The 24,262-nt window shown below is 43.5% G+C and overlaps 2 protein-coding genes across 2 annotated transcripts; one reads left to right on the forward strand and one right to left on the reverse strand.

Moving 5' to 3' along the window:
• Positions 1-4,433: 4,433 nt before the first annotated feature.
• Positions 4,434-6,290, forward strand: LOC141282654 (general transcription factor II-I repeat domain-containing protein 2-like). The gene has a single exon (XM_073815915.1). It carries the CDS (start codon positions 4,434-4,436, stop codon positions 6,288-6,290), a length of 1,857 nt encoding a protein of 618 aa, XP_073672016.1.
• A 10,197-nt stretch (positions 6,291-16,487) lies between these two features.
• Positions 16,488-18,366, reverse strand: LOC135730070 (E3 SUMO-protein ligase ZBED1-like). Its single transcript, XM_065247956.1, has 3 exons — positions 17,463-18,366; positions 16,877-17,349; positions 16,488-16,775 (listed from the first exon to the last, which is right to left on the reverse strand). The coding sequence occupies exons 1-3, from the start codon at positions 18,364-18,366 to the stop codon at positions 16,488-16,490; spliced, it is 1,665 nt and encodes a 554-aa protein (XP_065104028.1).
• Positions 18,367-24,262: the final 5,896 nt, after the last annotated feature.

Genomic DNA, 24,262 nt, shown 5'->3' on the forward strand with positions numbered 1-24,262 from the left:
AAAAAATACCATATTTCTATCTCAAAACCACTAGGTGGCGCAATGACAAAATTGTGCATGCACCCTCAGATCATAACTGTGTTGAATCTAGTTAGTTTTATGACTATACACTTTAGTTTAGTGAAGAAACAGTTGTATGACCATAGGGTTGATTAATTTCAAAGGTTTTGTATAATTATAGGGCCAACTAGTGGTGCAAGCATTACAATTTTTTTTGTGTAGCCTCAGACTGTGGTCATACATCAGCCTATCAAATCTGGTGAAAAAATCTCTTTTTGGTGCGAAGCTATAACCAATTGTGTGTAAAAAAATACAAAATTTAAAGATAATTTTTCGTTTTTCACAAATTTCGGCCATTACTGATGAAAATTTTAAAATAGCGCCAATAGAGGTTTTTGTTCAGAAGTTAATGTAATGTTCTTCCTATGGCGTTTTCCAGTCGATCGGAATAACGCTCACGGAGATATTCACGCATGTTTTTTAAGCGCTATTTTGCTGCGCAGGGCTAAGCGTAAGGCAAAACCTGGCATGTTTAGTATCGTTGGAGTCGGCAACAGTTCAGGACTACAAGGTAACAAGTCCCACTAAAATATGTCGACCGCAGCCAAAGTTATAGGCATGTAAACATTACACTAGGTGGCGTTGTGACAAAACTGTGCATGCACCCTCAGGTCCTGACTGCCATCACAAGTACCAAGGATCGTGTCAATAGGCTTAAGTTTGGCGAAGATACAGCCTCAAATTCGTTTTTTAGCGCTCTATGTAAATTTTGTTGACACGGTTTACGGAAACGGATTGACGAATCGACATGAATTCCATAATTTTTGCATTGAGGGTCTATAGATGCTACATATCGATTTTCTTGACAATCGGGCAAAAGCTCTAGGACGAGTTCGCAAAAGTAGGTTTTACGAATAATTCAAAATGGCGGAAAAATGTTCATGACGGAAAATGATGTCGGAAGATCCATTCGAATCGTCTTGAGCCAATGAATCAGAGGAAACAAGAATTTTGTTTCTAGGCCTTACGGATCAGAAGTTATAATCAAAAACGTAAGTGCAACTTTGGACTGTTGGTGGCGCTAGCGAGTTTGATATAGAGACTCTAAATTTGCTGTGAAGACTTTTTGGACAGTCCTTTATAAGCGTGCCAAATTTCATAACTTTCCTATGTACACTGCTATGGGCTGCCATAGACGCAATGGCGGAAGAAGAAGAAGCCGGAAGAATAATAAGAAAACTAACGGATACAATAGGGGTCTTCGCCCATTCTGGGCTTGACCCCTAATAAACAATAAAGAAAAGATTTTCATAAGAAAACTACTAAACCACATAAAAACCACACTATGGAAATTAGGTCTTAGCAGAATGAAGGAGTATACCTCCAAAATCACAGCAATAATCAAATGCTAGACCATATACCAAATAAGTAACTAGGGCAGATACATAAAGAAAAACAAATGAAATTCAATACACACAAACCAAATAAACAAATTAGACAAGTACTTACAAATAAACAAATAAAGCAAAAACTAAAGTAAATACCACAAAATAGCTCAACAAATAAGTATTAAACAAAAAGAACCACAAAAGCTACCTGCGTTAAGATAAAGTCCAGCCAACCAAGGAAATACACCTCAAATTCAGAATAAAGGGGCAGGACAATTTACAAACAAAGCAGGTAGAAACATAAGAAATACCAAAAAATAATAAACAAATTTAACCAACAAAATACCTTTTTTTTCACATTTATTCGACTGGCTTTAGCCGACGCCTTAGCGTCCACTCTATCCCCACCCGTCGAGTAACGTTGATGCAAACAGCTTAACGTTGCATCGTAGAAATGTCACAGGGTGACTTGGGGCGTAACCAAAAATGGAAGGAGAGGTTCCGCCCGGACAGAATTTTTAAAAGCACCTTTCACTTCCCAGTCTCCCTGGCAACACAAATCAGGAAGAAACGAGCCACAGGTGCAGCCAATTTACGTAGCAGCTCTGATTAGAGGAGGAAATGAGGACGGGCCACATAAATGGAGCTGCAGCAGCACACAGGGGGGAGTTGCTTTCGAGCACGTTAGACACGAGAGGCGATCGACACGGGGAAAGCTCCTCTGCCAAAGGCAGAAAGATGATCCGCACCTTTTGAAGAGCCCGCAGGCTCTGTTGATCCGGGCTGCGCTACGAAGCGCGCGGAAAGAGGACGGAGCCACAGGAGGCGAAAGAAAGGCAAGCTGTGGATCTTTTAGAGGAGCACCCCGGGGCTGGTTGTGGACGTTGTGTTGTAGTGTTGTGTACACTCATCGGGTGTATTGCTGGTAGCGGTCGGACTCTCTTTCCCAGGCTGAAGCAGTGCAGTTGGAGAAATGCTGTGAACCTTAAAGGTTGGAAAGCGAATGAATGGAATCGTAAGCACAGTCATAACAGAAGAAGAGAACGGAGTATATGTGAGTACAGACCTGCAAGTGGATTGAGTAAACGCTGGAGAAAACGCCCTGCTTTGCAGGATTGATGTTGCCTGTTGTGTGGATCAGAAACAAGGGACAGTCGATATTTATCGTTGACGGTGCTTGTGAGTATTAGCATTTGGTGAAGACGCTTTGCACACTAACCTATATTTTCAGTGGATACCTCCAGGAGAAGGAGGGCGGCCCTACCCCTGAGATAGTGTGGTGGGTGAGCCGAGGAAACATCTGACGGAAGCTAAGCACAGCGACTAGGCCATCAGCTAGACCGAATATTTCCATCAACCACTGGACCTCGGCAAAGTGTAAAGAGACGGGCGTCCTTTGTGTGCACTTGAGCGTGGTGGGTCTATTTGGTGAGTCTTTGTGTCGTGGAAACGTACACTTTTGACGTGGTGCTGTGTACTGCTGTGTACTGCTGTGTATTGCTGTGTGTCTTGTCAGACAAACCCCCGCCTTCGTACACTTTGTCAAAGGAAGACGAAGAGGTTGCCGGTCTTAGCAGAAGATATTAGAATTTATGCTGTGTATACGCTTTCGGTCCACATAACGAAGCGGTGCTACGGAAACGATTTCCCGTCCAGACGTTGGGGTATTTCTGAAGAAACGGGGGTGAAGGACTGAAGGATTGGTGAATGTGTGAGTACAATTAAAGGCCATTAGTGTTGATGCGTTGATCTACCTAATACCCACTATTGCAGAGAGTGAGGTGTAGGCACTCCGCCGTCCCGGGTCTCTACAAAGGGGCGCCCCTGCTCGGGATACGACCGCCTAGACGGCAGACAGAGAAGGGCAGCGCTCGGCCTGGTGAGACGACGTGACGTGCCCACCCCCCTGTGACCAACGAGCTTGTCGTGAGGGTTCGCCCCCGACGTTGCCAGAAGTTTACCTGCGGATCTGACCTATCGAGAGGAAGCCAAGATTAGTAAGTCCGCCGTACTTACCATCCAACTTAAATAATTCCCCCCACGTCTGTGCTTTACTGAAACAGGAGGGCACCGCACCCAGCTGCTGAAGAGAGAGAGGAAGAGAAACGAATGGCGTGAACCTCATACTTACCGTAGGCTGTAACCAGCGAAGAGGTGAGAAAGCCAAGTTGAACTAACTGTGTCTTATGTCCCAGCTGCTGTCTGTAAAGAGAGAGAGGAAGAGAGTGAATACCAGAGAAACGAACGGCGTGAACCTCATACTTACCGTAGGCTGTAACCAGCGAAGAGGTGAGAAAGCCGAGTTGAACTAACTGTGTCTTATGTCCCAGCTGCTGTCTGTAAAGAGAGAGAGGAAGAGAGTTAATTCCAGAGAAACGAACAGCGTGAACCTCATACTTACCGTAGGCTGTAACCAGCGAAGAGGTGAGAAAGTCAAGTTGAACTAACTGTGTCTATGTCCCAGCTGCTGTCTGTGAAGAGAGAGAGGGAGAGAGTGAATATCAGAGGAAACGAACAGTGTGAACCTCATACTTACCGTAGGCTGTAACCAGCGAAGAGGTGAGAAAGCCAAGTTGAACTAACTGTGTCTTATGTCCCAGCTGCTGTCTGTGAAGAGAGAGAGGAAGAGAGTGAATACCCGAGAAACGAACAGTGTGAACCTCATACTTACCGTAGGCCCAAGGTTCTCAACAGGCGGCCCGCGGGCCGAATACGGCCCGTGTCCCTTTAAGATGTGGCCCGCAGCCTCGCGGACTTGAATTGCTCTCACGGGACGGGACTTTTACGTCATACGCCGAGCGGTGTGGAGCACACTTTTTTAAGTCATGAACACCAACAAAAACTTTTACATTTTATTATTAAAATTATGTGATCACAACAGAACAAATCATTATATTTAATATATAACTTAAATAATTTAAAAAAATAAATTACATGTGTAAAATGTTCATGCAACCTATCGCGAGACTAGTCTGTAAGCGCCAAATCAGTTTACTTCATTAGCAAAACCCACAGAACTTTTTCAACTCTTACGTTTTTATTTTGATGGCGACCAAAAAACGAAAAGTGGACGATGAAAACAGGACTTTTAACCCTGCGTGGGAATCTGAATTTGCTTTCCTTGAGGTAAAGGGCAAACCAGTGTGTCTCATCTGTCAAAAGACGATTGCTGTATTAAAGCGGGCTAATCTGCAACGACACCACGAACAACTTCACCCGGACTTCAAGGACGTGTATCCTCCTGACAGTAATCTCAGAAAACATAAAATACAGACTTTGCGAGATGGCTTTCAGTCACAACAATCGCTGTTTCACCGTCATGTTAAATGCAGTGACAGTGTTACGGAGGCATCTTATAAAATCGCCTGGAATATTGCAAAAGCAAAAAAGCCAGCTACAGAAGGAGAATTTCTGAAAAATACATTTATGGACTGCGCGGAAACACTATTTTCAGATTTCAAGAACAAGGATGACATTATTAGACAAATTTCTAAACTACAGTTGTCCGACTCAACAATTACCAGGCGAGTAGAGGTCATTACAGATGATCTCTTCTCGCAGCTTTTAAAAGACATTGAACGTGCGGAGTATTTTAGTCTGGCATTGGATGAATGCACCGACGGCACAGACATTGCACAGCTTATAGTCTGGGTACGTTTTCTCAAAGGAGAAAAGTTTGCCGAAGAAATGCTGACTTTGTTACCATTAAAAGGCCAGACGCGAGGAGAGGACATTTACTCTGCGTTAAAAAACTTTTTCCATGGTCCAGGCAACAGCATCAATCTTAAAAACCTTGTTTCTGTGACCACCGATGGAGCTCCTTCAATGGTCGGAAAGGAGAAAGGTTTAATTGCTCTGCTCAGAAAAGATCCTGAAATGTCGGCATTCTTTTCATATCATTGCATTCTGCATCAGGAGCAATTATGCAGCAAACTAAGAGGCGGAGCACTCAAAGAAACAATGGACAGTGTGGTACGTATAGTGAACTTTATTCTTGCACACGCGCTCAAACATAGACAGTTCCGATCACTCGTAGAAGAGTGTGAGAGTGCATATGGTGACTTGGCAATGCATGCAGAGGTCCGATGGCTTAGTCGCGGAAAGGTGTTATGCCGTTTTATGCAACTGCTTCCTGCTGTGCGCATGTTTTTGGAAGAGAAGGGTCAACATAATTTACTGTCTCTCTTAAATGACACATTAATTGAAAACGCTGCATTTTTAACAGACATAACGTGTCATTTAAATTCACTTAATCTCAAACTTCAGGGGAGGCAAAAAATTCTGCCGATGATGTTCAATGATGTGTCCGCATTTGAAACAAAACTGGAACTATTTGTTCAACAATTTAAGGAAAAGGACCTGACACACTTCCCTGTTCTGCAGTCCGTTGCACGATCATTGTCACCCATTGCCTACTGCCCATACATCACTGAACTAAAAGAGCAGTTTTCTCGACGATTTGCAGACATCAAGGCCATGAAACCTGTGCTGGCATTTACAGAAAATCCGTTTGCTTGTGACGTACTTTCTACTTCACTGTCAGTCAGAGATCTCCAGCTTGGAGTCGAAAGGGCTGTGTTTGAGGAGCAGCTAATCGACTTGCAGCACAATACCATTCTCAAAGAAAGGCACAAGGAAGAAAGCGCAGACAGATTCTGGATATCCTTCGTTCCTAAGGACAAATATCCCACACTATTTCAGTGTGCTCAGAAAATCCTGACCTGCTTTGGATCTACATATGTTTGTGAGAGCTCCTTCTCTGCCATGGGAATTATAAAATCAAAGCTCCGCTCCCGTCTAACTGATAGACATCTCACAGACTATCTCAGAGCAGCTACAAGTGAACAACAACCAGAACTTAAAGTACTTGTGAAAAATATGCAGACTCAAATCTCTCACTAGTAAAAATCCACAATGCAACCATACTGGGACTGCAAGAAAATACCACTTCACGTACTTTTTAACTTAGTTTTTAAGATGTGTGGAAATATAATTTGGAGTTCATTGTTTTTACTGTTTCCATGAAAAGAAAAGTATTGTGCAGTTTGTGCATTATTTTAAAAATAATAAGTAAACATCAGTAATGCTTTGTGCTTATTAAGCTATGAAGTAATGTGTAGTTATAGTTTTCTCATACTCTTTTCCCATGCAACAATGTGCTTTATCTAGAAAACTGTTTTCACTGTTTCCATGAAAAGAAAAGTATTGTGCAGTTTGTGCATTATTTGAAAAATAATAAGTAAACATCAGTAATGTTTTGTGCTTATTAAGCTATGAAGTAATGTGTAGTTATAGTTTTCTCATACTCCTTTCCCATGCAACAATGTGCTTTATCTAGAAAACCTGGTTCAAACGAATAAAAAAAGGTTAAATAAAAATTTAAAATCCAGTGGCCCTTTGTATCTTATGTGATCAAAATGTGGCCCTCTAGGCCCTTGAAGTTGAGTACCTCTGCCGTAGGCTGTAACCAGCGAAGAGGTGAGAAAGCCAAGTTGAACTAACTGTGTCTTATGTCCCAGCTGCTGTCTGTGAAGAGATAGAGAGAAAGAGTGAGTGACACGACAAAGAACCGTGTGAACATGAGGACGAAAGTCTCCACGAGGGAGACCAAGGTACGCAACCAGGACATTAACCCCCACACTCATTCTATTTTGATTCTGCCTCCAGGAGGAAGAAGGAGGGCGCCACGGATAACTAGACTCAGGCCGGACCCTGAGTCCCACGTCCCGGACCCCAGTTGCCCCCTTGCTCCCTGTCATCCTCTCGGCCGTGGCCCACCTGGAGGGCAGAGCCTGATATTAGTTTTAATTCCCCCTTCCCCATTTCCAGGCATATTTTAAATATTTAATAAATAAAGATTGTTTTAATATTACCTGCTCTCGTTGTTGTCTGGTCATTGGGTTGGCTTTGGAGAGCCCCTGGGCGTGACAGAAACAAATCACAGACAAAGCATCATCATCATAAACGGTTGCCAGCTAATCAGTCCCAAATCCAACTATTTCTCCTACAGGGAATTAAATCAAATTATTTCCAGCCCCATTAGACATGCTCCAGTGCAATAAAACTACACGTACCTTAAATGTTGTCACTGCGATAGCGCGCACACACACACACAATCACAGCAGCCGGCACAAGATTAAACAGGAAAAAATTACATACAGGAGCCGCCACAAATAGTAACCATTCGCGAGCCATCCAAGAGCTATAAATCAAATGTTTAGATATTTATTTCAAGTCATACATCCGATAAGCGATAGGCTGCACAACACATACCTGCAAACCAAACACGTACCTTAAATGTCGTCACTGATCACGCACACGCAAGTAAGCGCGGCGGCCGGCATGAGATTACGCAGGGGAATGTTGGATACAGCAGCCACAAATAGTGATCATACACGAACGATCCAGGAGCTATAAATCAAGTGTTTAGACGTTTACCTCAAGTCATACATCCGATAAGCCATGAGCTTCACAACACATACCTGCAAACGAATACCAAGTCACCATTACCTAATCCCAAGGTCTAAAAATAACTGCCGTTGTACCATGCACTTGCTGAAGTGACACTTTAGCCATCTCTCCCACAGAACGGGGAAGACGATGCGGATTTAAGTGCCGGCCCGCAGTTATATGTCCTGTCCTACGTAAAACAACCCCCTCAGCCCTCTGTAAGCTGTCAGACTGGGAATCTTGAGAAGAGACAGCCTCTTCTCCTGGAGCCTGTTGTCTATGCCCAATCACAGGAGATGGTCCAATAGCACCTACATACTCTTGCGGACCAAGTTCCACCTCAGGCCCCAGCATTCCCGGTCCTAATGCTGGACCCAATTGATTCCGTTCTGACACCACAGCCAGCAAATCTACTTCATCCTCCTCCTCAGCCACTAACGGGGTTTTCATAAAAGAGTCATGTGAAGGACCAACCTCCTCAACCACACCTAGGTCCCTATGAACCCTACTCTTTAACAGTGAACGGTGCACATTTCTTACCTTGGTCAGGTCATCTACCGGCGCAATGGTGTATACCACACCACCCTCCCTGGCCCCATAATCTCGGAGGTATACCAACTGGCCCTCCACCAGTGGTTCATCTCGGACCTGCTGGTCATGCTGGGTCTTGCGCCTATCGGCCATGACCTGCAACCGTTCACGTACACCTGCAAAGGCCCCGTGCAGCCTCGTCTGATGCTCCTCAACCCAGTCATGCACACTACCCTCTCTTGGCTCGGGATCTCTCCCCAACAAGAAATCCACAGGCAAACGTGGCTCCTGACCAAACATCAAAAAATGTGGTGACTTCCCTGTGGCCTGGTGAGGGGTGCTGTTATAGCTAAACACTACCTGAGGAAGACAAGCTACCCAATCACGTTTCCTGGACACTGGCAAGGTGCTCGGCAGATTGTGTAAATTACGGTTAAACCGTTCACACTGGCCATTGCCAGCCAGGTGGTAAGGTGTGGTCCGAGACTTCTCTATGCCATAGAATGCACATAACTGCGTATCAATAAAGACTCGAAATTTCGACCCTGGTCAGAATGGAGGCGACCCGGAATGCCAAATCTATAAAACCATTGCGTCACCAGGGCTTGGGCCAGAGTCTCAACTCGCTGATCCCTTGTTGGAACCGCCAATGTGTATTTACTAAAGACATCGGTCATCACCAAGACGTTTTTAATGCCAGAGCCTGTAGGTTCCAACACTGTGAAATCCACCGCCAGTTTGTCATTTGGTTGAGATGACAACAACTGCCCCATAAAGCCCCGGGCAAATGGCTGAGTTCCTTAGTGTCCTTAGCCACCTGGCACCGATCACACTCTTGGCACCAACGTGCAACGTCAGAGGATAACCCAGGCCAATAACACCTCTGTCTCACTAACTCAAGGGTACGCTGATGGCCATGTTGCTGGTGCAACTGCTTTAGCACCTCTGGCCTCAAGGCAGTGGGCAGTACCACTTGCCAGTGCCGGCGCCAGCCGAGCGGTGATGAGGGGGCGTCTAAAATACCAGAGGGGGCGATCACATGAATGCATATAATTCCCCCAGCTAGAAAATACATAGGTTTGGTACATTAAGTTTTAAAGTGTTATCAAACATCTCTGTAATACAACCACAAAAACTACAGCTATAGTGAGCAACGTACAGAGCTCTGAACAATACAACAACAAAAAACGCATACCTAACGTTACATATTAGCACAACACTACTCATTTGAAGTTCAGACCCAGAGGTAGAAATAAATTTTACGTAATGGTGGGGGGCAGTGTTGGCAAATAGAGTTGATGGTTTTCAGCCCAAAAACGGTCCAAACGCAACATTTTATCAACATTTTGGTTCAATTTGATCATATAACGTAGTTATTTTAACTGCCACAAGTAATGCACCATAAGCTAGCGATTAAGCAGCTAGAGAACCACAATAGCAAAATGACAATAACTCGTTTACATATACAGCTATGCTGTAGGATAGGCTAATTCAAATTCGTTAATTATAAATTTAACAATGTCTGTTTTTTATCTATTTACTCCTGATAAACAGGTGTGTGAGAGAGAGATCGTACAGGCTTACCTTTAAAGTTAAATGCAGAACAATAATAGGCTGTTGGTTGTACGTTGACTTGCAAGGATGCTGAAGAACATGAACATCTGAACTTTTCAAAACTATGTACAGTCTGGCTGAAGTTCATGGTGCCCGAATTGACATAATGACAGCCGAACATTTGGATCTTTGCACCTGAAATGCTCCGATAATTCATCCACGCCACGGCATTAATTGATGTGTGACAATCCGGAGTCCGGTTTGTAGAACTTCCAATGCTATTTTCCATATATCCATTGCTACAGGGCAGGCCCAGGTCACTCTCACACTCCTGTCTGTAAATTTTTATATAATTTCCCACTTCAACATCTTGATTTCCCTCTGAGACTCAGAACGCGGGCTCATTGTCGGCGTGCCTCAAGCCGTCAACACAAACTTGTTCAACTTCAGGCGCGGCTGCAAGAACCAACAACCACATGACGTCAAAGTACCGCAAGAACGATTTGAGAAATCATACTAAGTGTCGTTTCGTCTCGCTCTCGCGGCATTTTGACGTCTTCGCCTGATGAATTCGAACAAGCCTATAGCCTACACATGAGTGGGCGTGTGTCACGGTAGAATACATGCACACTTGTTTTTTTGTTTTGTTAAATAATTAGACTTTAAAATTCACTTTAGGAAGACAATACACAAGGCAAACGTGATTTTTAAATAGCGCATTTTATCATTAAAATCCCATTCAACATTAATGGTGATCTGAGGGGGCGGGATAGTGCCAGTGAGGGGGCGACGCCCCCTCACGCCCCCTCGTGGCGCCGGCCCTGCCACTTGCAACACCTCTTCTTTACCCTTAGGGCAAAAAACCCGGCGGTAAAGCGTCCCCTCCTGCTCTATCAACCAGTCCTATTGACGGAGTAATGACAAAGCTGCCTTAGTCACTTAGCGCCTTTCATCAGGGCCTGGCCGAGCACCCAGTTTCCAAAATCGCAGCACCTCCTGAATAACTGGGTCAGCTGCCTGCAACAAACCTAACTCTCGAACTGAATAGCCAGGTAGTGTGGAAACTTCACATTGAGTCGCAATCGCAGCCGAATCCAGCCCAGCCACTTGCTGCAAAACCTCTGGGACTGCCGTGCCAAGAGCCACCTTGTCCAAAACACTAGGATCCACATGATCCCGCTGTGACAGGGCCAACAGTGAGGCCCAACGCTGCTCCGTTGCACCAAGCTTTGCAGAGGCCAGATGGCTATAGGGATTATTGTGGATTATTGGATTATATGGATTATTATCACCACACACTTGTTACCCAACAAATACTCGCAAAATATCTCTATCATGGCCCACTTGAGCGCCACAAAGTCCAACTTCATAGACTGTAGTTGGACATGTTACGCTCAGTGGGCCTTAGACTGCGGATGGCATATACCACTGGTCTTACCTTACCTTCACATTCCTGAGAAAGCACCGCCCCTAAACCCTAATGGCTGGCATCTACCTCCAGGTTGAAGGGTTTAGAGAAATCTGCATACGCGAGAACTGAAGCGGTGGTAAATTTTTCCTTTAACCCCTCAAAGCCCTCCTGACACTCTTGGCTCCAGGCACTTGCAAAACTACTTCCTGTCTGTTTACCCTTGACACCAACAAACTCCCTTACCAACTTATGCAGAGGGGCAGCCAACTTGGCAAACCCCGCTACAAAACGTCGGTAATAGCTGGAAAAACCCAGGAAGGATCGCAACTCTGTAACATTTGAGGGGCAAGGCCACTGGGCCACTGCCTAAATCTTACCGGGATCAGTTGCACTCCACTAGAAGAGATAACATGGCCCAGGTACTGCACCCTTTGTTGAAGGAAGGCACACTTCCCCAACTTGGCCTTTAACCCCTCTCGTTCCAGACGCCCCAGAACAACCTCCAACCTCTCCAAATGCTGAGCAATTGAAGAGGAGAACACCACAATATCATCTAGATATAACAATAAAGACTGACACTGTTGGTCCCAGAATAACCTCTCCATGAGTTGCTGGAAGGTAAAGGGGCATTGCACACACCAAATGGCATCCTGTTCCATTTGAATAGGCCAAATGGGGTGCAAAAAGCTACCGTCCTTCTTTTTCACCAAAACAATGGGAGTAGCATACGGGCTTCAACTTTCCCTGATCACCTGAGACTCCTACAGCTGATTAATGTGGGCCCTAACAACCTCATACTCCGAGGGAGGTACACGGCGATGCCACTGCCACACTGGTACATCATCCAACAGGGTTATTTCATGAGAAATGAGACTTCTGCATCCCAAATCACCCTCATGTTCCAAAAACACTGTCTGATACTTCATGAGCAAGGCCCTCACCCTACTCGTTCTAACTCTGGCAATGCAGTGAGGTCCATTGCTGCAATCTGCTCTAAAACTGTAGTGTCAGCTACCAGGGTGCCTTGTGAATAGGCACTTGCTGTAGTGGGTCTAACTTCCGAAACACCTTCTGGCAAACTAACAACCTGCACCCCCACCAAGGTACCCAATACTCGGTGGGGGAAAAGCAGAACATCGGATGTGCCCACGTTGACTACCGGGACATAGACCGAACCTCCAATCACTCGGACCAAAGCAGGCGAAGCCAACAGCCCTTCAGGTAATCCCGACTCGGTGGGCTCAAACAGCACTGTACTACCCGCCCGCTGCTCTGCACAAGTGGTCGCAACCAGCCTAATGGTACCACCTCCAATGCGACATGCCCGAGGACCGTGCACCCTTACTTTCATTGTACCTCCAACAGAGTGTTGCTCACTACCTTGGTGGCAGTATTGTAACGCTTGAAAAACAGAACATGGTGCACTAGACACTGGTGGAAAATCAAATAAAGCGGGGCCATGCTGGCCAAAGAGCTCCTGGTAGCACCGCCCGAGTACATTCATCCCCAACACACCAGGGACTTGAGAGCGCAAGCCACCAGGAGGATTCTTGACCACCAGAACCCCGCATCGCGGCACGATCCTACTACAAAGCTCAACATCCAACTCCATGTAGCCAATATATGGGATGGAAAGTCCATTTGCAGCTCTAAGCTGCAACCATGAACATGATTTTAATTGCTCATAGCCCCATGGCTCGAAATGCTTGGCGAAACAACTTTCCATAATAGTCAATACCATTGAACCGGTCCTTACCATCCTTACCGTCGGAGCCAACCTCTTCCCCAACCAAGCTGTGGCTCTTCAGCCTGGCGGGAATCAGTTTTTCGACACCCGATTAGGTCGTGATGGCCTGCCCCCATTACCTCGTTGATCGCAATGAGAATGCAATGGTGACTGAGATGTAACACGTTCCCCTTCACAATCCCGTGCAAAATGGCCTGGTCTTCGACAACGCCTACAGATAATGGGTCCACTACGAAAAGACTGACTACGAGAGCGAGAATGGGGAACCTGCAACTGGGCAAAACTCTGCGTGAGCTGATTTAACTGCTTAACTGTTAAAATAACACAAATGTTTTCTGCGGCAGCAGGACCTTCAACTCGCGTCACTGGTGATGATGATGTGGCGGTGGTGGCACTGGCAGCACCAGCACACAGAGTGTCAGTGAGGAGAGGGAGAGAGTGAGTGACTGCGGTAAGCAGAACTGCTTTCAAAACACAAGTGTAGATAGATACCCCTTGATAAAACTGAGTCAAAAACACAAAATTATGGTGATAAAGCTGCAATAAAATAATTGCATTCTTTGCTCTGTGACTACGAGATTGTATCTGATTCGTAGATTTTTCGTTGATTGTCTGTTTCAAAACTTATAATTTCTCTTCAAGCAAAATAAAACAATCCAGTATATCTGCTTACAGATTTTTTTTTTATTGTACATAACAACACACTTGACAGATTATGTTAAAAATCTCTATTACTGTAATCACACTAGTTTAGTTCAGTTAATGTAGTGAATACTTTCCTGTAAGTACTGCAAGTAATAATCAGTTTTCAATATTACTGTAAGCAGCACTTGTATTTTGTAATAAGTCAGCAATCCAATGGCAAATTTTGCCAATTGCATGAAGCTTGTTTTAGGATTCATAAGTGTGGATTATACAGTTTTATTGCATTAATAAATAAAACGTTCTAGCAGTGTTTGTTGTGTCAACTCTCACTCTTTTCTACCTGCTATTAATTGGGTTTAGTGCTTTTATGGAATTTGAGTTGCTATTGCTATACATATTTAAAGGCGTGCAAAGATGGATGGTATTTGTAATTATAGACTGCAAATATCATTTTCAAGAAAAAAACATCTTAGTATTTTTGTCTTGTTTTCAGTAAAAATAATATCTAAACATTCTTAAAATAAGATGCTTTTTCTTGATGAGCAAAATGACCCGAGAAAATATGTCTAGTTTTTAGACCAAACATTTTCAATTTAAGTGATTTTATGCATAAAACAAGCAAAAAAATATCTGCCAATGGGGTAAGCAAATTTTTCTTGCATTAGTGTTTAAGAAAAATGTTCAAGAAATTTTAGCTGATTTTTTTGCTTGTTTTATGCACAAAATCACTTAAATTTGATATTTTTGGTCCAAAAACTAGACTTATTTTCTTGGGTCATTTTGTTCATCAAGAAAAAGCATCTTAATTTTAGAATTTTTAGATATTTTTTACTGAAAACAAGACAAAAATACTAAGACAAAAATACATTTTTTCTTGAAAATCATTTTTTGCAGTGTATGTAGTGTGGGCCGGTTTGGGCCAAAATGCCAGGGCCGAATTTTTGTCCCAGTCCAGCCCTGCTTCCTGAAGAGCAACGTACGATTGGGAGCACCCATATAACTCCTGTAGAATATAAAAAATTTCTCTGGGTCGCTGCGCTCCGCAACAGAGCGATAACGAACTTCCTCACGTGCTTCTCTTCCCAAATGATCGAAAAGGAAAAATGCCTGGTCGGCCACTGACAAATGATGAGTTCTTATACAGGCCCGAGCTTCTTCAATCCACTCGTTTATAACAATACCTGACTTGCCGTCAAATACCGGACATTTTCAATCCCATGGGATAAACACAAGACGCTCAGTTAAAGACGAACTAGCCCCCACGATCGGATCAGTGGCCGGCAATGACGATTCACTAGAAGGGCCAGCTATAGCAGTGTTTCTCAACCCTGGTCCTCAAGGACCCCCTTCCAGAAAGTTTTAGATGTCTCCCAATTTAAAACACCTGAACTAACTCATCAGCCTCCTTCCAGAATGTCTCCCTAACAAGCTAATAATTTAAATCATTCTGGAAGGGGGTCCTTGCGGACCAGGGTTGAGAAACACTGAGCTATAGGACTCGGAGGAGCAGTACTACCCTGCTCTTGACGCAATTTTTCGTTATCTGCCCTTAACTGAGCAACAAGCTCCCTCGGGGCAGTTGTAGCCTAGTGGTTAGAGTGTCGAGCAAGGCACCTTAACCCTAATTGCTCCCTGGGCGCTGCAGGGATAGCTGCCCACTGCTCCGGGTGTTCGTGTGTTCACGACTTGCAGTGCGTGTGTTCACTATTCACTGGATGGGTTAAATGCAGAGGTCACATTCCAAGTATGGGTTACCATACATTGGCAAATACTCACTTCACTTTCACTTTTCACTTTCAATTCTCTCAATTCATCTTCCATTTGGTATTATGTTAGTCAACAACCAGTGTTGTCAAAAGTATTCATATTCAATACTCAAGTAGAAGCATAGATACTAGGGTTAAAAAGACTTTTGTAGAAGTTGAAGTATCAACTCAAGCTTTTTACTCAAGTAAAAGTGAAAACAGTACTGGTTTCAAAACTACTTAAAATATAAAAGTAAAAGTAGGACATCGGCACTCCATGTTGCCTACTAGGGATGTAACGGTATCAACATCTCACGGTACGGTGCCGTTTCGGTACTGGCCTCGCGGTACGGTGGTTATTGCGGTATATAGCTCACGGTTGTGTATGTGATGATAATAGCAAAAAAATACTGACATTTATTCTACTTTTGCCAGTCAACAGGCAATTTATTGTTGTATTTATGGATCATGACAACATAAAACGCTGATCACATAGTGCTTTTAAAGTAAAAGTTGTAGTCAGGAACATCAATAGTCTGTAGAGTAATATTTGGTTGCATAACTGATTCTTCTGTGCAATGTTCAAGTTAAGAAGCACCTAGAACAATTGTAAACAATAGGGAATTCCCTTTAAGTGCAAACAAAGATCAAGTTAAGTCAGGTTTAAATGTGCAAGGCAAATAAAAACAGCCTTTTAAAACTGGTATTTAGGAACATAACTTAAAATTTAAATAAAATAGTCAGTCAAAAAGCCTTTTTAAAAAACACTAAAAATAACATATCATTTAGCTTATGTTCACGTTTTTCATCAGAAAGATCAAAATAGCTACATTGCAAGGGAGAAGAAACAAAAAACAGTAAAAACATCCTTTAACAGTCTGGCAAAAAGCCTTCTGAAAAACACTGAACTATCCTTTAGCTAATGTTCAAATTTTTCTTTAGAAAGATCTACATTGCAAGGGAGAAGAAGAGACCTTTGGGCATTTACAATATCCCCTGCTGTCGAAAATACCCTTTCACTGGGCACTGAGGTAGCGGGTATACACAGGTAGGTCTTTGCTAATGAAGACAGAATCCCGCCCTGCATTGCCTCTCCACCACTTAAGAGGGCAAGCAGACAGAGAAACTAATGCTTCTTTGCAGTAAGAGTCAATTTCTGCCTGAATTCCACCTGTGACTTGATTACTGCTAAAAGAAGAGCCAAGGAGGTCCTCAAGGGCATGCTTCTTAAGAGGAGGCACAAAGCTCGCGCTGCTGTCTTCCAGATCTGCTGGATGTGGGCTCCTGGGCAGCACATCTTGGTCCTGGTTCATAAATGATAAAAAGACATTATATTAGCATTTTGTTACATTTTATTGTATTTCTCTCAATTTTCTCTATGAAACACAGCGTTAAATTTTTTTACCTTTTGTTCCATCTGTGATGCTTTGAACTTTATTCTTTCAAAGACGTCCTCTCTCTCTCCACTGCCTAGATGTTGCAAGGTCCGAAAGCGTGGATCCAAAGCACTGCTCTCCTGCATGAACTTTTCATCCTCTCCTTGGTATCTGTCAGTAAGATCCTTCAGAATGGCTGCCTTCATCTGAGCAATGGCATTTGAGTCGTGATTATCTGTGGCCATGCTGTCTTGAATCATGTGTTTTAGTGGTGAAATGAGAGACATTGTTGGTTGCGACTCATCACAGAGAACAGTTGTGGGCTTTTTTATTGGTAAAAGAATCTTCACAAGATCCTCTGCATTTGCAATGTCAGATGTGTCCAAAGTGTCAATTTCACGCGACTTGTGTCTCAGTTCATCACTCAGTAGGGCTGCAGCAACAGCTTGTTGTTGTTCAAGGTAGCGCTCCACCATGTCCAGAGAGCTATTCCATCTTGTCACTACATCAATAATGAGTTTATGTACAGGGAGATTAGTAGTTTTTGTTTGGTGGTCAGCACGGCTGTGGCTGTAGAACTGCGGTGAAAAAAACTTGCTACACGTCTGACTCTACCGAGTAGCCGGCTCACTGCGTAGACTTTTAAACCTGCTTGGGAGGCCAGGTTTAGTGTGTGCGCAAAGCACCGTATGTGAGGGGACAGTTCGGCTTCCTTTACTGCAACTCGCATGTTGCTTGCGTTGTCAGTAACAACAGCGATCCTTGTTCCAATCTTGTCCAGCTCCCACTCTTTGACTGCAGATTTAAGGAATTCGGCTATGTTTACGCCAGTGTGTGATTCGCTAAGCTGTCTAGTTTGTAAAACGTAACTCTGCATTTCCCATTCACGCGTCAAACCATGTGCCGTTATAGTAATGTAACTGTGAGTCGCTCTGGAAGTCCACCCATCAGTGGTAATAGCAATGCACTCAGACTGTTTAAGGTTCAACATGACACGTTCTTTTGTCTCACGGTAAAGAGCAGGGAACACAGTTTGACTAAAATGAGCCCGCGATGGCATTTGATACTTCGGCTCAAGCTTGGCAACTAACCTTTTAAATCCTTTGCCATCTACTGCAGAAAAGGGACGTAAATCACACGCTATGTATTCCGCGATGTACCTCGTGATTTCTTGAGCCCTTGCGCTGCTGTGTGGCATAGTTGTTGAAAATGCCTCCTTCAGGGTTTTTTGACCGGACACGACTTTCTTTGTGAGAGAATCTGCAAACTTTTCGGGATGATGGGTCGTCAGACTTCGCATGTTGCTTGTGTTTCCCATGTTGTATCGCACTTTACTGTGGCAGTGCCTGCACATAGTCCATTGTCTGTCCACCACCTTCTCTCCTTTTGCGTTTATTGACACGGCGAAACCAAAATGTTTCCAGACATCTGATTTAAAAGCTGCAGGGGCTGGCGCAATCTCATTCTCAAATTCGGGGTTGTTGTTGTTTTCATCCTTACGAGTATCGCTGTCGGCCATGCTGGCTTGCTGTGAGCTTGTGTGGACGCTGTAGCGTGCAATCCTATTGGCTTAACAACGGTTGTTGTGACGACGCAGCGCAAAGGATCATGGTCTATGTAGTTAACAATGATTTGTTCCGCGGGACTGTGTTTATTCATCTTGCTTTTGACGGACACATGTCCTTTTAATATTGTAACCCAACCACGACGATACTGAGACACGTTTACAACCGCGGTAGCGCGATATCGTCATTATCGTTACATCCCTATTGCCTACCCCATTAAAAATGAACGCATTTCAATACAATGCAAGCAAATACATTAAAGCAGTGGTTCTCAAACTGGGGGCCGCGAGATGGTGCCAGGGGCCCCCGTTTTATAATATTTTATGAAATACATTACTTTATTATAAATTCTGTGTAATTAAACCTCAGAAAAATAAGGCTACTAAACAAAAGCAATACATTGTATAATTTAATATGTTTTGTTTAATTCAAATTTTAAGTATTAGAATGTTTTATGTCATACATTTTCTTTGGGGGGGCGCGAAGGAATCCACTGTACACAAGGGAGGCCGCAAAAAAAAGGTGGTTGATAACCACTGCATTAAAGAACCATATATGTGTACTACTGAGCATTAACATGTGTTCCATAGAGAGGAAGATATGATGACTAGTTGCCTATAAATATTGTAATGGTGCAAAAAGTCAAACTTCAGAGCAGGGCCGCTGCTGGCAAAACTTTTACAGTGGTGCCCTCTTTAGGTAAATAACAACAAAATCACACACAACTATAGTATGTGTGAGAACAGAAGTATGCCATTGTTATCATTTATAATTGTATTTTCACAGCAACACAAACTACAAATATGCAATTATATATTATAGCCTATATTTCTGCATCTGTACTTGTGTAGCTAATGGACTTTAGTATACTTTAGTCAGTATAAATCCAAGCAATTTTGGAGAATTACTAAATGTCTTTATTGTAAGTAAATTAAAAGTCAGGTTTAAGGAAACAGCTGATGTCTATTAACAAAAACAAAAGTTGGTATTTATGGTTATGTGTTTGATTGATTTAACACTCAAGCATTCAGCTAAGTAGGTTTTGTTAATGCAAATAAAATTTAGGGCAGTTATTAGCATATACAAAACAACAATGTCTTTAGCATAGATATCTTTGCCATGCTTCAAAACGCAACGCAGCACAATGTCATTTAAGTTGAACAACTGAAGTTACATGATATAAATTGGTATTGTTACACTATTTAAATCACACAGATGCGTTGGTGTCAGCAGCCAGCTATACATTTACACAGGCTTGTGAATGTGAACTGACCTGAAAGTGAATGCCGCGTTCTGTTACTGTACAAACGTATGGCGGATGATATCAAAGCATTGCGAGAATACGCCAGAATGTAGTGGTAGGCTCATAAGGGAGAACATTTTAAGATGTAGCTGACTACGCCACCCTGTAAAACAGGGAAATAATAAATATAAATACATTTTATTGAAAAGGCTCACAGGAACACTGCTTCACAAGAAGGGGTCTTGAGACGTGGATACCAAAAATACAAAACTTTATTATAATGAAACAGGAATATTAAAATCTGTTGTGTACGATGGCATCAGGCTAGAAGATCTAAAAGTTACTATAAAGGACACCGAGGCATGCCTATGGTAGTCCAAATATTTAAAGAGCACACAGCCCCAGTATCACGTAAACGTGTGCTGTTGGTTATCTGGCCCTGCGTAGGAAGGAAGCGTGGGTGAGCCGAAGAGGTAACTGTGAACATATAGGGGCTGCATTGATCAAAACTGTGTACTAACCCATCTTCTCTGGGGAAAGAACAACGCTCAACCCGCCTCACGAGGTAGTCAAAGCCAGGCGGCTTCAGTCCATATATTCACGTAAAGTGTGTGTGCAGAGTGCTGTGGGTGAATTGTGATTATCATTTGTGTTTACACTAAAGCTTGCTGTGTATGCTGTGCTTGTAGCGACCAAAGCTGCCCTGGCCCCGGACGGGTCGTGAGAAGGAGAGAACACGCTGTGGTTTGAGCCCTATGAGAAGGGGGAATTAAACTTCTTTTTGTTTTGCCTTCCTGTGTGTTAGCAAGAGTCACACCACCCCAGCTCGCAGGCAGTGGCGAAGCCCAGCGGTACATCAGAGTGAGTAGCAGCCAACGTGCATTGTACGGACGGAGGGTCGTAGTGGTGTGTAGATCTATCCCACCGAAACCCCGGGTGTGGGCGGAGCCTCGTCGAGAGTTCGCCCCAGCTCGCAACCCCGGTTACTACAACAGAAGGGGGAGCTAGGGAAGCGTTCGGCTCTGTGCCACACGACTCATCAGTCCCCACGACACCCAGAAAGTTTAGGCGACGGGTGGAGGTATACTGTGTACGGACGCTGCTGCGAAAGCCCACTGCCCGTAAAAGCAACAAAAAGTCTAGGTCTTGTGAGTAACTTACCATTGTGATGTGTTACCTACCTCTGCTTACAGCAACGTCTTAAAGGGGAACGAACCGTGTCAATAGTGTGAACTACTTACCTGTGTCCCAGTGAAGGTCCCGAAGTGAATGGAAAGCCCAAGTCTTGTGAGTAACTTACCATTGTGATGTGTTACCTACCTCTGCTTACAGCAACGTCTTAAGGAGGAACGAACCGTGTCAATAGTGTGAACTACTTACCTGTGTCCCAGTGAACGCCTCGAAGCGAATGGAAAGCCCAAGTCTTGTGAGTAACTTACCATTGTGATGTGTTACCTACCTCTGCTTACAGCGACGTCCTAAGGAGGAACGACCCGTGTAAATAGTGTGAACCACTTACCTGTGTCCCAGGGAACGCCCCGAAGTGAATGGAAAGCCCAAGTCTTGTGAGTAACTTACCGTTGTGATGTGTTTCCTACCTCTGCTTACAGCAACGTCTTAAAGAGGAACGAACCGTGTCAATAGTGTGAACCACTTACCTGTGTCCCAGTGAACGCCCCGAAGTGAATGGAAAGCCCAAGTCTTGTGAGTAACTTACCGTTGTGATGTGTTTCCTACCTCTGCTTACAGCAACGGCATAAGGAGGAACGAACTGTGCAAATAGTGTGAAATGCTTACCTGTGCTCCAGTGGATGTCCCGAAGCGAACGAAGAGCCCAAGCCTTGTGAGTGCCTACCTTAGTGGTGTGTAACCTACCTTGCTCCAGTGAATTCCCCAGAGTGAACGAAGATCGCAAGTTCTGTGAGTAACTTACCGTAGTGGTGTGTAACCTACCTTACTCCAGTGAATGCCCCAGAGCGAACGAAGATCGCAAGTTCTGTGAGTAACTTACCGGCAGAGTGTGTAACCTACCTTGGCCCATAGTAATCCCTGAACGAGAAACGAGCCGCCGACGTAGTGTGAGTATCCACCTCTGGCCACTGGTTCGCACTCGTGGGGCGTGAGAGTTCCCCGAGGGACCAGGACGTCCAGTCAAGGAAACCTGTAGGGAGAACAAGAGACCGAAGAAATTAGGCAAGTAGCAACTGAGTACAGAAATAAGCCACTAATAGTATTCCCCCTGTTCTGCCTCCAGGAAGAAGCGGAGGGCGCCACGAGTCAAAGGACCAACCCAGGAAGGAGTCCCAGCCCCCGTTTCATGGTCCAAACCGCCCTGGAGGCGAGAAGGAGATATTTGTTTTAAACTGCCTTTTCCCCCCCTCCCCCTTGCTTTTAGATATTTAAATAAAGTTTCATTTTAATTATAGTATACTTGTCTGTCTGACTCCTCGAGGTGGCAATTAGAGAGGGGCGTGACCCTTTATAGATCTCGGGTCCGCTCCGGCCTGTGACAATTACATACAGGAGCCGCCACAAATGGTAACCATTCGCGAGCCATCAAAGAGCTATAAATCAAATGTTTAGACATTTATTTCAAGTCATACATCCGATAAGCGATAAGCTGCACAACACATACCTGCAAACCAAACACGTACCTTAAATGTCATCACTGATTGCGCACACGCACGTAAGCGTGGCAGCCGGCACGAGATTATGCAGTGGAATGTTAGATACAGCAGTCACAAATAGTGATCATACACGAACGATCCAGGAGCTATAAATCAAGTGTTTAGACGTTTACCTCAAGTCATACATCCGATAAGCCATGAGCTTCACAACACATACCTACAATCAAAAACAGGGCAAATACGGAAGCGGAAAGGGCGAACCGGAAGGGGCGATCCTTGGCAATGATGCACGGACAGGGCTTCGACACACAAGCGGCATCTTACGAACCTGCTTATATCAGGGTGTGTGATTTCTAATTAGACCACTTGTACAGCTGTGGCAAATCTAAACAAAATCTGTTTAATAGAAAGGACATCCCACTACAATCTACCCCTTACTCTTGGATCGCCGCCCCGACGATCTTATTGCCAAGTCACCAATACCTAATCCCAAGGTCTAAAAATAACTGCCGTTGTACCACGCACTTGCTGAAGTGACACTTCAGCCATCTCTCCCACAGAACGGGGAAGACGATGCCGATTTAAGTGCCGGCCCGCAGTTATACGTCCTGTCCTACGTAAAACAACCCCCTCAACAAAATCTGTTTAATAGAAAGGACATCCTACTACAATCCGAACAGTATGTAGGATTGTGGCCAAAACTGGTATTGCAATCACAAAACTTGTGGCTAAAACTGGCACTGCAATCACACAGCTGGTGGCAATACACAAAACGACAACATAAACATCAGTTGAGGGCTGCAACTACACTTTTTACAATATCATGACAATATCCTGGCTAGACCACTGTTATCAGTGATATAAGTATTTGAAATGAAAATGATTTCTTAATGTCTAGTGACATATCAGCGCCATTTTATGATTAATTGATATAAATTTCTTACATACTGTTCCTTTAAATAAAGATAATTGCTAATAAGCTTCAGTACTATGGAAAAGTCTTAGGCCACCACCACCAGACTTGTTGTTTTAGAAGTTTTAATGTCCATCCATATTTATTTTTAATCTATTTTATTAAGATACAAACAGAAAATACATTAAATATGTAAAAAAAAAAAATTCAGGACTAAATGTCTTGTTTAGGCATCGTCGTTGTTTAGTGTGACCTCTCTTGTCAAACACATCTTGAGCTTTTTTGAGCAGAATGAAGTAAAAAGACTAATTTCTTTAAAATTAGAAATTAGGATTTAATTTTATTTAGGTTTAAGAGATTTTGCAATTTCCTGCTATTGCTCAAGCGGAAGTGGAAGTTGTACTCTAAAAACTTGACACTTCAGTTTTTTTATTTTTATACAGTTTTTAATAATGTATACACATTTCCTTTATATTCTGGATGTATTCTATTTAAGAGACTGAGAAATAATTAAATATAATCACTATAACATTGCATTTGCAAAAACAACAAATCTAATTCTGACATAGTGGCCTAAGACGTGGTGTAGTGCCACTCTGTGTTTTAGCGCTGCCTCCTTATTATTTTGGGTAACAGCAGCTTATCTAATGCTTAAACAGGTGGCCATGAGGTGGCCATGGCAGTGCAAAACCCAGTCTGATGCCCGCAAAAAAATCAACCAATCACTGTTCACGTCAATCTTATATCAGTTTAAAGAAACAGTAATATATATTTTAAAAGGGACTCGGGTGGACTCAAAAATAATTCCAAATGTATTCAAATACGAGTCGAGACCGAGTCAAAATGCTCACGAGTCCATGACAAGACCAAGACCATTAAAATATGGTCTCGAGACCGAGTCCAAGACCGAGTCTCGAGTACTACAACACTGATAAATGTTTCTGGTTGCAATTTCTTATTAAAAGGTTTATATTTAAAAAAAATTCACCATCTAATTCACTTCATTCGTGATAAAAAAGAAACACTGCGCACACACACTACGGCTTGACACCTCCGTCTTCTGCTCC

Source organism: Paramisgurnus dabryanus, chromosome 1, assembly GCF_030506205.2.
Source record: "Paramisgurnus dabryanus chromosome 1, PD_genome_1.1, whole genome shotgun sequence".
In the NCBI taxonomy this organism is placed as follows: Eukaryota; Metazoa; Chordata; class Actinopteri; order Cypriniformes; family Cobitidae; genus Paramisgurnus; species Paramisgurnus dabryanus.